Here is a 13,311-nt window from a genome sequence, read left to right as displayed (position 1 = left end):
CGGTGAGCGGTATCGGCCTGTTTGCCAGAGATGATAACAAATTCATCTTCACCAGGGTTCTGGTTGGGCAAGAGGCTGAAGCTTGTTTCAATATCTACAATGCAAGTGGTCTGCCATGTGACATGGTCCTCTCCATCGAGCCCCCATCTGGAAAGGTAAGAACAGGAGGCCAAGGTGATGGTTGCCCTCTAAGAGCCCGTTTTGTTCCCCAGATGCATTGCTTTCTGTGGCCCAGACTAGTCTAGCTCAGTGCAGGTCAAACCGCAGGGGAGAGCAGCAGAGCCAGGGATCAGTTGTGTTGACTTCTGCATGTCCCAGGCAAGGTTTTGGCTCACATATCTGGGTCTTCAGTGGGAGCAGTGAATCCTTCTGAAACTCTCTTGGAGCACACTCAGAAAGAGGCTGTTATGAACTGACATGCCAGAGCTCAAAGCAGAGCAGTTCCTCTGGCTCCCTGGATTTTTCTTCTCTTTGAAGGCCAGTTCTAGGTTATTTGCAGGGTTTCCCATGCAATGCCCACTTCCCATATGTGCTGGGGCAGCTGCCAGCAGTCAAAACACACAATGCTTTAGCACAAGGTCAGCATTCCCTGGGAGGGAGGGAGCCTGCTGGGGCTGTTCTCGGTAATGCATTTATGAGTAAAACTGTCATATTGAAAGCTATTTTCTCCTAACACTGCTCTCTGGGTTCCTCCAAGGAAAAAATCCCTATCGACAACATTTTCAAATTGTGTCCAGTCGAGATGTCTGTTCCTGGCTCATCCAAGGCTGTTGCTACAGTGACCTTCACCCCACCAGACCTGCAGACCTACGACTGCATTTTCAAGGCTTCCCTTGTCATCCCAAAAAGGTAACTGACCTGGGAAATGTTGGGGGAGGCCTCACTGATAGCTGCCTCTCCACTGGGCAGGCACAGATCTCTTGTTAGCTCTAATGCTTTCAATAGCCTTAGGCAGAGTACTTGGCATGAGTTGATCTGGGAGGCAGTAACTGTTAGAAAGAGCAGATTAACGAGGCTGATGGTTTAGCCTGTGTGAGGAACCATGAAGACAGGGAAATATTAGGTAGCCAACTGGAAGTTACTGAGATGTGCTGCAGCTGAGATGTGAGTTTCCAAGGGCAAAGGCTTAAATGAAGCAGCTTCAATGCCAGCAAGTCATCAGTCACAATTTCCTCTTTGTTTCTGTAAAATTAAGTGATCCTTTGTAATTCTCTGACATTCATTAAGCTGTTTTATGTGAGTAATTGGAGCTGGTATGAAAGAGGAGCCCAGTTCCTCTGCCCTGGGACCTGTGTAGTGAGGCTTTGACCTGCCCTTCCTCAACCCTTTAGTGGCTGAATTGAACAAGAGAAGTCTTAATTGCTAATAAGAAATTGCTTTTTTACTGTTCTTGGAAATGACTTTTGCTGATGGTGACGATGATTTGTTTTTGCCTTCCTGCTTTTTTTCTGCTTTCATGCTGTGCTTTTGCTTGTTACATATGTCTGATCTCAGTGCAGCCACGGGATTTGCCATATCTCATCTAGTGTCTCATTATTTACCTGCTGTACTGCATGATTCAATTAAGTGAAATTATTAACTGTTATTGTGGAAGGGTCTGGCTCTTTGGAGCACGTTCCTCTTGTGAATAGTTCTGTGTGGATTGGGAAGAGCCTGGTGGGGGGCTGGTGGGGTACAGGAGCACCAGGCAGGGAAAACATTGTGGGTGGCCCTTGCTGCTTCCCTTGCCCAGTGAGAATGGGTTAGTGCCAGCTGAAATTGTTTCTGTGCCTTTTCTGCAGCCCTGTGAAAATTAGACCCCAAACCCTGACCTTCACCATCAGTGGGAAGGGCTATGAGCCACAACTGACAGTCGTGTCCCCAAGTGCTCGCAGCAAGAGGGGAAATCCTGTGCTGCGCTTCAAGAGGCTCCAGGTGGGGGATTCACAGATGCTCCCCCTGGTCTTTTATAACCAAGGCTGCATATCTGTCAAGGTGAGAACCTGCTCAAGGAATGGCCTGGTTTGGGAAAACAAGTGCTTATGGCACAGGGGAAGGGTTCCAAAAAACATGGCAGACCTAGGAAGAGGTATCAGAAATTCTTTTGAAGCAAGTGACTGACATCCAAGAAGGGAGTTATTGGAAATTTTCCATCCAGTCTGTCTTCTTTAGGTTGAACACAGGAAAGGTGATGGAGTACTTTCCCCTTGTCTCTCAGGTCACCTTTTGTTCTCATGGACATTGTGTGTGATTTCCTAGTTCCATTAGATTGCATTTCATCCCATTTTACTACATTTCAAGTAAACATAGTTGTGGTTTAATTACATTCTGCTCATTACTTTCTGTCCTGTTTGGTTCTGTGTTAGTTCATTCCAAATGCCTCTGAACACCCTTTTTTCCCAGCTGTTTTGACTTAACTGTTGTGCTAAGGGCTGTTTGTAGTGAGAGAGGTGGTGCTGGGTTTCCATGTGGGACCAGCAGCACTGAGATGTCAGTCCCTGTGCCATCCTGTACTCTCACCAGTATCATTGTGCTCTGTGTTTCCTTTTCTCAGTTTATGTTACAGCTGGAGGATGAGCATGGAATGTTCTTCTTGAAAAGCAGGCAGTCCACACTGGAGAATTTCCACTATGAAGGTGTGGAAGAGGTCTGCATTGGAAATGGTAAATTCATTAACCTTGAAGTGTGATCACGCACAGAGGGAAAACGTGTGCCCTGCTCTTGGCTTCTCTGGGCAGCAGCCAGATGTTAGGCACAGTTTCTTTCCTTGAGCTCTCTGTCCCCCAAGCTTTTCTTGGGGATTTTGCAGGCTTTCCTCCTAGCAAGTTGTAGGAAGTTCTTCTGTTCCTCTAGAATGGTGGGTTGAGTTTTGGAGGACTGTCACTACCTCTGTGGACCCTCTGAGGTATTTGCTGCATTGGGAAGTTACCAGCCTGAACGGATGCAGCCCCTGAGCACACAGGCAGCCAGCAGAAGCCAAAACACTCTTTGGCTCAGCTTTCCATATGGCTGGAGCTGGCTGGGAGCAGATGGAATGAGGGCTGGGCATCAACCTGAGCTTAAGCTGCTTGAGTGGTGATGTGTCTGGAGATGGCAATCTCATGAACATAGGAGGAGGGTCTGGAAGCACTGGGGGTAGAACCTGTGCTTACAAGGCAGCTGGTTTCAACCTCTTATTCCTCATACATCATATCAGATGAGTAGAGCTGTGTTACTTAACTCTGATTTCCATTGCTGTGCAGAGAGCAAGCCTCCAAATAAGCCTTTCCTGCTTCTGCGTCGTGAGCAATTTACAGAGTTTGAGGTCACTTTCAAACCCACCCTGGCTCAACATCTGGAAGGGAAGATTCATATCTTACTGGGGGACATGGACTTTCACAACATCCTAATAGAGCTGGTGGGTGAAGGCCACAAGGATGAATTTACCCTTGATGGACTAGAGGAAAACACAGAGGAGTGGTATTCTGACAGGAGTCTGAAGAAAGACATCATTGATGGTAAGAGAGGAGAGGCTGCCAAGGTGGAGCAAGCAAGAGGAAAATGTCTGATCATGTGTGTCCTCTCTCTAGCCAGGCCTGGGCTGTCACCCACAGGATTTGGTGGCCTGTGGGCGTGGCAGCCATGCATGCAGAGCAGTGTGTGCTGTGCTGCATGCCGCTGGCTTAGGGATGTGTCAGGGTGTTCCCCTGGAAGTGGTGGGATGAGGAGCGGCCTGGGGAACTCCCTCCCAGAGGGAGGAAGGCTTGGAGCAAGGCAGCATTGAAGATACGGGTGTCTGTGCATGTGAGGGGGGCGGCTGGAGCTCCCTGCATGCTGAGATCCCTTGCTCTCCTCCTTAACAGCTGTCAGAGTGAATCACATCCAGTTTGGGGAGTGTCCTGTCGGGGAGCCCCGTCACAGGACCTTCACCATCACCAACCATACCCAGAGGCAGGCCTTGCGCTTTGAGTGGGAGGCAGACGCCACATTCCACTTCTCCCCCAAGGTGAGCGTGGACTGCCCTGCCTGCCCCCATTGCTCCAGCCCTTCCCTGCTGTTCCTGGGAGCTGGCAGGGAGTCCTCACACAGCAGTGATAGCCCATTCCAGTGCCATGTAGGAGATACAGTCCCTGCCTTGGCTGGGCCAGGGCTGCCAGCCTTGCAGAAAAGGCTTCATGTTATGGGAGGTTGCACCTTCTGTTCACATTTCTGTCTCTCAAACTTCACATAAATCCACACTGAGGTGCACATTCCTGGAACAGCTCCTCATCACATCAGTCCCTTCTGCTGTCAGTTCTGCCCTTGGCAGTGCTTCCAGTTTGGTCTTGACTCCCTGATTCTCCCTAGATGGGACACCTCCATCCTGGCTGTGTCAAAGACATCACAGTGACCTTGAAATCAGATGTCCCAGCCGTCTTCAGGAAGCACCTTGTGAAATGTAAGGTGACCAAGATCAACTTTGAGCTGCCACGAAGGAAGGTTCAAGACTGGAACGACCAAATGTCCATTGTCACATGGAAGGAGACCGCCAGGAAAGACCCAGCAGCCAGCTGGCCTGAGAAAGAGAAGGTAAGGAGCAAAGGGCAAAAAAAGCCAACCCAGCTTTAGCACCACAACACCATCACTGCTGGCTGAGCAGCTCCTGCTTCCTCTGGACATTGGATAGCCATGGGGTTCCCCAGCAGAGCATTCTAGGGGAGAGGTGGATGCACAGTTGAGCAGGTACACTCACAAGAGAGGGGAAAGCCTTTTGACAAGAGACCTTTAGGCACACACAAACTATCAGTCTGTGCCACATACACAAGTGTTGCAGCCCATGTTGAATGGGAGACAATGTTTTATTATTTTATCCCACTTTATGGTGTTAGAAATCTCTTCATCTCCTTTGGTGCCTTTTCACCAACAAGGAGTTAAGTCTGTCTCTTCTTTTGAAGTGGAGAGAAATACACTTCTCTTGCATATGCTGGAGAACTGCAAGTTTTGCCTGCATGGATACCAGATATTTTGGTTGTGGTTTCTGTATTGTGTGTGGTCTCTCATCATGGAGTAGCCCAGGTACTCTATGACAGTATGAAGAAGTCCAGAGAAGGATCATCTCCAGAGACTCCTGCTTTTATTGTCATTATTGCCAAACACACTCATCTTGGGTGAAGGTTCCTTCCAAGTTTCTGGACAATTTTAAGGCCTCTAAACCACCCTCTTTTCTATTGAAACATCTGCAGCTGGAGACTTTCCTAGTGAGATCTTTCACACCCCAAAGTGCCCATCCCCAGCTCCCAGCAGTGTGGCTGTTGCTCCACACATGACATCTGGAGAGCACTTTCTCCTAAGACAAGAAGAAAAAGATGCTTTCTAGAACTCTTCAGTCTTGGAGTTCTCCATTCACAGAGCTCCAGCAGGGGAACTTAATCCTAATTTTGATACCTGCTGGATTTATAGGGAACCAGGAAAAAAGCCAGTTCCTCTACAAGGTTGAAGTACAGGGACTGGAATGCAGCTATAGTCTCCATGGGTATATTAAGAGCTGTGGTAGGACTGCTTTGATCAGTGCGTGGAAACAACTATTGTAGCAAATGAGTCCCAATTTTGTCATCTTTCCAGGAAAATTAAAGTGAATGGTCCTTTCTAGTCCCTCTGTGAGGCTGATCTTGGAGACCAAAAGATTCCCTTGTCAGCCTGACTTTCTGGTCTCTGCTCAGTGATTCTTCCCTCCTTTGTTTGCAGATGGTCAAGAGAGCCCCAGAACCAGCTCACACTGTGGAGGGGGAGGACATCCAGGAGGCTGAGGTGTACCTCAGTGCCTTGGTTGCCTACAGCGAGTTCAAACTGAGCACAGTCGTGGTTCAGCTCAAGGACACCATGCCCAACCAGACCAGTACAGCCACGTGAGTGCTGGAGGCCACAGGGCCCCGCGAGCGGGAGCTGCCTTTGCCAGGGCTGACCCAGTGCCTGCTTCCCAGAACTCTGCCCCAGCCAAAACCAGCACAGGCCCATCTATGAGCACACAAAGCCAAGCAGGAGATGGTGCTCAGGAGAGGTTCAATGCTGCCATAACCCTCCGCTGAGAGCAGCCATGGGTTTGCTTTCACTGTATGTCACCTGTTCTTATCTGCTCAAGAATAAGTTTGCAGTCAAACCACGACATAAAGTCCAGAGTAAGCCTCTTAGCTTCAATGTCCTGGACACCATGTTGGCCCTTTCATCTTAAACTTCCAGACTTGGAAATACTTTTTGGGCTACCCAGGACAGCAGTCCGAGCATGGCAGAGTTGCCTGGGGAAGAAGATGCTTCTCAGCAGAAAGTGGTACCAGGAGTCCATCAGACAATGTTACTGTACTATTTGCTTTATATTTATTGGACTTTTTTTTATTCCTCCTTCTCAATTTTCAGTTTCAGGATGTGCAACACAGGGAAAGTAGCCCTGGAATACACCTGGGTGGAAGCTGCAGATAGTGAAGCAGTGAAGAGGCTACCCTCAACCACTCTGATGAGTAAGGGCATTTCACTTGGTGGCTGAGGGCTTGGGGAGAAGACCCTGCCACTGCATCCCAAAACATGAATTGCATTTGCATCCTTGTCCACATGTCCACTTTCATCAGCATCTTCCCAACTGCAGCTGGAGAGTTTTCTCCTTGCCCCCCTCTGCCTTTCAGTACCTTCTGTTGCTTCTCTGCCACTTCTGCTGTGCAAAGGAACTGAGCCAGGCTCTGGGGAGAGTCACATGCTGGGTCAGGACTAGGAATGGGGACATCAGGTCATCTCTTTGAGAAATCTGAGACCAGGAAAAAAACAAAAAAGGTGTAACGAGTGAACTGCCCTGCAGCCACTGTCTGTGTGCAGTTCCCCACTCTAAAGCAAATGCAAAGTCACTATCTAAAACCAACTCTCCTGCTTTGGCACAGGAGTGTGTGCTGCAGGCAGAGACCCTGCTCCCATATGCTCTACTTCCTGCTGAAAGTACTTGGCTAGAGATGCTCCAAGTGCATCCCAGCTCTCTTGCACCTGCCCGCAGCAGGAGGCAGAGTTGCTGGGAACATAGGATTTTTTCTTTGAAAGGTGTCATCTTCCTCTCTGCAGGTTACTTCCTCTCCTCTGCTACTCTAAAGCACCGCAAAGGGCTGCTGCGTCATTTCTGGTCGCAGCAGGACCATCCTTTTGAGACAAATCCTTCTGAGCTGCGGCAGCAGCGGCAGCCTTCTAAGGAGCAGCTGGATTCCAAGCAGAAGAAGCATTCCAAGAAGCAGCAGCGCTCCAAGGATCAGCTTCTCATTGAGCAGCAGGAGCAGCCCGAGCAGCAGGGTGAGCAGCCCGAGCAGCAGGAGGAGCAATCCAAGGAGCAGCAGCCCAAGCAGCAGGACCACGCCAAGAAGCTACACCGCTCGAAGCAAAAGCACCTCTCCCTGCAGCGTGTCTCTTCCTCCCTGGAAGTGTTACCAGATGTCATCCATGACTTGCCATTGTTCTCCATCAACCCCTACCACGGCATCATCGCTCCTAGGCAGAAACAGATCTTTAACGTGCTGTTCTCCCCAAAGTGCATGGGCAAGTTTGAGACCACCATGCTGTGCAGGTGGGAAACGTCTATGTACTTGCCAACTCACGCTTCTGATGGGTATCACTGAGTCACAGGGTGGGATAGGGTGGAAGGGACCACAGTAGGTCATCTGGTCCCACTTCCCTGCTCAAGCAGAGCCATCCCAGAGCACATGACACAGGGCTGTGTCCACAGGGCTCTGGAATAATTCCAGCGAGGGACATTCCACACCCTCTCTGGGCAATCTGTCACCTTCAGAGGAAAGAAGTTCTTCCTCAGGTTCAGGTGGAATTTCCTGTTCAGGTTCTGCCTGTTGCCTCTTGTCCTATTTCTGGGCATCACCAAGCACAGCCTGGTTGATCCCCTAATACCCTCCCTTCAGTCCCTCTGACTGGGATGGGGAGGTGGGCAGCAAAACACCCAGAGGAGCACAGAAAGATCATCATGTGGCCTTGGTAGGGAGAAAAGACACTGTATGAAACATTACTCTCCTGGAGGATTGCAAAACCTGTAATAAGAGTTCCAGGGAGCAGCCAGTCCCTAGCTCTGCTTCCTTTTGGGACAAGCAAGGCCTGCTTCTCTGCATGGAGCCCCGTGTGCTGTGGTTGGTCCCCAGGCACTTAGCTGGTCATGTTCCTGCCCTTGCACCTCTGCAGCCTCCATGCAGCGAGTGCAGTTGTTTAATTTGCTGCTTGCTGCTTGCACAGAGAGGATGCAACATTCTGTGCTCTGCAAGGAGACAGAAAAGCAACTGGCTGGAAATGTTCATCCAGCTCATAGCAGTCCCTTTCTTCCTAGGATTCCTAACCTGAAGCCATCTCTGAAGAAGGTGCAGGTGATTGTGAAAGGCAGAGCCTGGCAGCAGGGGAGTCCTGACAAACCGAAACGCTCTGCGTTACGGCAGATGGGGAAAGGCCAGGGACCCAAGAAGCAGGTGCACTGGAAATCAACAGCTGAGTAACAACATTTGTGTTAGCTAGAGCATCCTACAGGAGCAACATCGTGTCTTCTGCTGCTGATGGTCTCCCACCCTTCACCAGAGACCTCTGCAGCTACCCTTCCAAGCTCCAGTGAACACCTTTATCTTACCTTTAATTACCCAAGCTAATTAAGTGATTGTTAATTAAATGTTAATCAAACCATTGGCAATAAATTGTTAATTGTCAGCTTATCCTGGTTGAAAAGACAGCTGTCTGCGGGACCTCTCTGGAATGGTGAATGTGACCGACCCCCTCCCCTCCAAATTATTGTAACTTTGAAATTAAGGGACTTTCAGGCAAAGACATGGGAAAAGGTTTAACAGTTCTTTACTAGCATGTATAACAAGGCAAACAAACAGCAGCACCAGCAGGAACAACAAACAGAACCAGATACCCAACCACAGCCTTCTCTCAGCTGCAGGCACTTTGCCTTTGGTGTAGTTCCAGTCACAGCCAGGCAGGGAATGAGGCAAGTAATGAATAAAGCAATTGCTAGAGAAATTTTAATTAAGCTGCATCAAGGAAGACACTGGAAAACTCAAGCACTGTGTGATCAATACTTAAGAACTTACTGCTGTGAGGGAGTCTATGCAGTAGCCAAATAGTGACTTGATAGTGACTTGATTAAAAGATAAACAAAGATAAAACAAGAAAGTGATAAGAAAAAACCCTAGTGAGGGAAGAGCCCTAGCCCTTAGACCCTTTCAAAATACGCAAATAGATTACACCGAGTTCCTCAAAATACAGAGATGGAAGTATCTTCTTTTAATAGTTGATCATCTTACCCACTGGGTAGAAGCCTTTCCTGCCTCAGTTGCAACTACCTCCAAAGTGGCTCAGATGCTATTAGAACAAATAATTCCCAGATATGGGATCATTGAAAGAATGGACTTATCTAAGGGAACACAATTTGCTTAAAAAAATTTACATTCTATATGTATTGCATTAGACATGAATTGGAAATTTCATACCCCGTGGCACCCTCAACATTCTGGGTGTGTGGAGAGAATGAATGCTATCCTTAAGAACCTATTACCAAATTAATGACTGAAACCAGATTAACATTATTACAGATCAGAACCGCTCCAAGTAAGGTCACAGGAGTTTCTCCCTGTGAAATGTTATTTGGGTTGCCTTATCTGGGAAGGGAGGAGGGGCTGCCAATGGCTGAAACAAATTACTTACATCTCAGAAATTATTTGCAGGCAATTACACTCTTATTTTTACATGAATCTTAGAAGAAAAGAGTTGTTATCCTCAACATCACCTCTAGACTTTCACATACGCCAGGTAAAACCAGGAGATTTGGTTCTAATACATGATAAAAGATGATACCTTAACACCAGCAATGGGAAGATCCCTTTCAGGTACTCATAGCAACTGCAACAGTTATCAGAACTACAGAAAAGGAGTGGTCTCACACCTCTCAAGTCAGTGGTACAAGGAAGTGACCCTTCAAAGTTAATCTTCAAAAGATGATTTAATAGTAAACAGTCAAGGGCAAGACTGCACTGGCCTCTGTATTTGCCACCAGAGAGACTTTTGTTCCACTGTGAGCTGCAATCCCTTGGGATTATAAACCACACCAGACCTTGACAAAAGAGGAATAGGAAATGATGTTCTAAGAGTCTGGAAATTGCTGCATGGAGTGTCATGGGTTCTGTGCTTCACCTCTATATCCCTCCAATGTGCTGTTGTCATGCACAGAACTTAGGAAGCAGGTATGGATAATGAGGAAGGTCATCTTTGTTGCCACAGTTACGATCTGAGCTTTGCTTCATCTGAGCAAGCACAGGTGGAGCTGCTGATGGGAGGCACTGCACACAAGTATACCTACAGCTCACTTGGCTTGAGTTTGAGAGCTATGGACAGCAATGTGAACTGACAAATCAGGAACTTTTAAATAGACTGAATTTAACACTGACCTAATAAAAGACTGATTAATCCTGTTTGTGACTGCTTCGCGAAAGGAGTCAGTTTATGCTGACCACACAGGATAATTAAATCAAGGGCTTAGACAAAAAAGGATAATAAGAGGAAAGGGTGGATTGATACAAGGTGAGGGATGAGGTGCTATTTTGCAGAAGTCAAAAGGTTATTAGGTTAAAGGATGAAAGTTTTGGTTCTCTGTGTCGTTGTTTCAATTGTTTAGATTTGTTTGGATTGGTTTGTTGAGGGTTGCAGTGAGTTGGGAGAGGGGTGGGATTGAAGAAGTGACTAAAAAGAAGTGGGATGAGAGGGGAGTGGACTGTAAATTTGCAGATGATACCAAGCTGGGAGCATGTGTCAATCTGTTGAAGGCAGGAGGGCTCTGCACAGGGATCTGGACAGGCTGGATAGAGAGGCTGAGTCAACAAAATGAAGTTTAACAAGTCCAAGTCCTGCATGTTGGCCACCACAAGCCCTGCAGTGCTACAGACTGAGGACAGAGTGGCTGGACAGTGGCCAAGCAGAAAGGAACCTGGGGGGACTGGTCAACAGCAATTGAACATGAGCCAGCAGTGTGCCCAGTTGGCCAAGAAGGCCAGTGGCTCCTGGCCTGTATCAGGAATAGCGTGGCCAGCAGAACCAGGGAGGACAAATAGACAGTGGTTATTTCAAACACTTTGACAAATATTTTTAAACAATTTTTGAACAAACATTTTGGAGTCGTGCCTTTTTTCACCAAAACACTCAGACACTTGTGCAAATGTTTCAAATTGCCAAAAGTCAAGCTAAAGCCATCATTAGTACTTGCCCTGATTGTCAGCTTGTGCAACCTCCTGTTTCTACAGTGAGTGGTTCAACTCACAGGGTTTGCAAAGCCTGCAGTTGTGGCAAATGGCTATCACTAAATACCCTTCCTTTGATAAATTTAAAAATATTCATGTTTCAGTGGACACATTCTCTGGTGCACTTGTTGCTTCTGTCCACATAGCTGAAACAGGTCGTCATGCCTATCAACATTTTTTGCAAGCTTTTGCTTTGTTGGGTGTGCCCCAAAAATGGCACCCCATATATATCTCAAAAATTGGCCACATTTTTAAAGGATTGGAGTGTTAATCACGTCTTTGGTATTCCTCATTCTCCCACAAGTCAAGCAATTATTGAAAGGACACATCAAACATTAAAACATATTCCTTATCAACACAAGTGGGGAGTAGAGGTCACGCCACAGATATGGTTGAACAAAGCAAAAAAGATGCTTTAAGCAAGTATTAAGCAGATACATTATAGTAAAGCTATGAAATGCAAGTAGATTAATAAATGACAAGGTTACAGAAGTTTCTTTTTAGTTGTACTGAGAGGAAGAACTGTGGGAATCCTTAAAATTAGAGGGTTTTGAGAAAGCTGCAAAAAACAGGCCTCAGAAAAAGTAGACCTCTAATTAGAGTTAAGCACTAGCCATAAGATTTGTCAGCAAAAAAGTTATACGACATGTAGAAGGCAAGGACAAATAGAACAATGGTCTGTGTATTAAAGCTTGGCTAGAAGCAAAATGGCAGAAGTTAGAGCAGTGGTTTTCACTTTAGAACACTGTCCAAGTTTAGGACAAATTTTGGGAAAAAGAGCTCCAAAGGGCGCGCCCCCCCCGCCCCTTTTCTTTTACAATTCCTTCCTTCACTGAGCTCAGAAAGAATTGTTCTTCAGGGAAAAATGGAAAAAACTTTTTTATTAACAAAAATACAAAAGAAACACCCCCCAGCCCAAACCCAGATGAGACAAACCCGGCTGGTCCTCGCTGGGGAGGGCAGCAGAGCCTCCCGAGCCAACCTCCAGCAGCGGCCCCCGAAGTCCAGATCCTTGTCCTCCAGAGTCGGTGCAAATCCCTGGAGCAGGGAGAAGGGAGAGAGGGGGAGGGGCAGCCGGGAGCAGGCCCAAAGCAAGCCCTAGACAAGCTAAAGCGAGCCCAAGACAACAAAAGCGAGCCCAAGACAAGCAAAAGCGAGCCCAAGACAAACCAAAGCGAGCACAAGACAAACTAAAGCGAGCACAAGACAAACCAAAACAGGGGCACAGGCAAAACAGCTGGGGGGAAAGGGGAAAAGCGGCCAAAGCAGCCGCGGGGGATGGGAGGGGGTGCAGCTGAGAGGACGGCAGAGAGCAAGACAGCCCAAGAAGCGAGGCACAGCAGCAGCCAGCTGGAAAACACCAGCCTAGATAAAACAGCCCGAGGGAGGGGCCAGCAGCTGCATGGGGGAAGCAAGGAGAGGAGCCAGTCCAAACATCAACCCATAACAAACACCTTTGTCTTTGGGAGTGCACCTCATGCAGGTTGCTCTTCTGGCCTTGAAATCCCATGATTGATGGGAAAGTGTCCACAAGGTAGAGGAAGAGCTGCAGCATCAAGCCAAGCCTTGCACCTGGCAAGGAGCAAGAGCTGAAAGGCTTGTGCCACCCTCCCCCTGTGCCACTTGAGCTCCTTGCACACCCCAGCAGGCTTTCTGATGCTTGTGTCTGCAGATCCAACTAAGATCCAGTCATGTCCAGAGATAAAATCCTCAAGTAGCTCCACAGGTGCTTTGGTGCTTTGTCTCTGGGAGTTCTGCAATGCCAAAGACTGTAAATCTGTAAATTTCCAACCAAACCTGCTTACATTATAGCCCTTTAGACCTGCTCATATTTTATACTGCATTGACAATATTTAGGTACTGAATTAGCCATAACTTTAGTCCTAGTGATCCACATGATCATACACCTCACGCTGGACCAAGAGTTCTCTCTCTACGAGTCTGCCACAATCCCCAGGGTTATCTGGGCCAAAGTACCACCAAGGTAATGCATTGCTAGGAGATCATTGTCCATGATCATCACAAGGGTGTCATGGGCTTCATGATACGGGTTTAAGAGTATTGGCTG

At 47.7% G+C, this 13,311-nt stretch overlaps 1 protein-coding gene across 1 annotated transcript; it reads left to right on the top strand.

Moving 5' to 3' along the window:
- Positions 1-6,752: 6,752 nt before the first annotated feature.
- LOC306806934 (uncharacterized protein) lies at positions 6,753-8,656 on the top strand. Its single transcript, XM_079316093.1, has 2 exons — positions 6,753-7,528; positions 8,291-8,656. The coding sequence occupies exons 1-2, from the start codon at positions 6,930-6,932 to the stop codon at positions 8,451-8,453; spliced, it is 762 nt and encodes a 253-aa protein (XP_079172219.1). The 5' UTR covers positions 6,753-6,929; the 3' UTR covers positions 8,454-8,656.
- Positions 8,657-13,311: the final 4,655 nt, after the last annotated feature.

Source organism: Erithacus rubecula (genome assembly GCF_903797595.1).
Source record: "Erithacus rubecula genome assembly, chromosome: 12".
NCBI lineage: Eukaryota > Metazoa > Chordata > Aves > Passeriformes > Muscicapidae > Erithacus > Erithacus rubecula.
The sequence above is the reverse complement of the archived record's forward strand: the minus strand, read 5'-3'. Positions and strand labels throughout refer to the sequence as shown.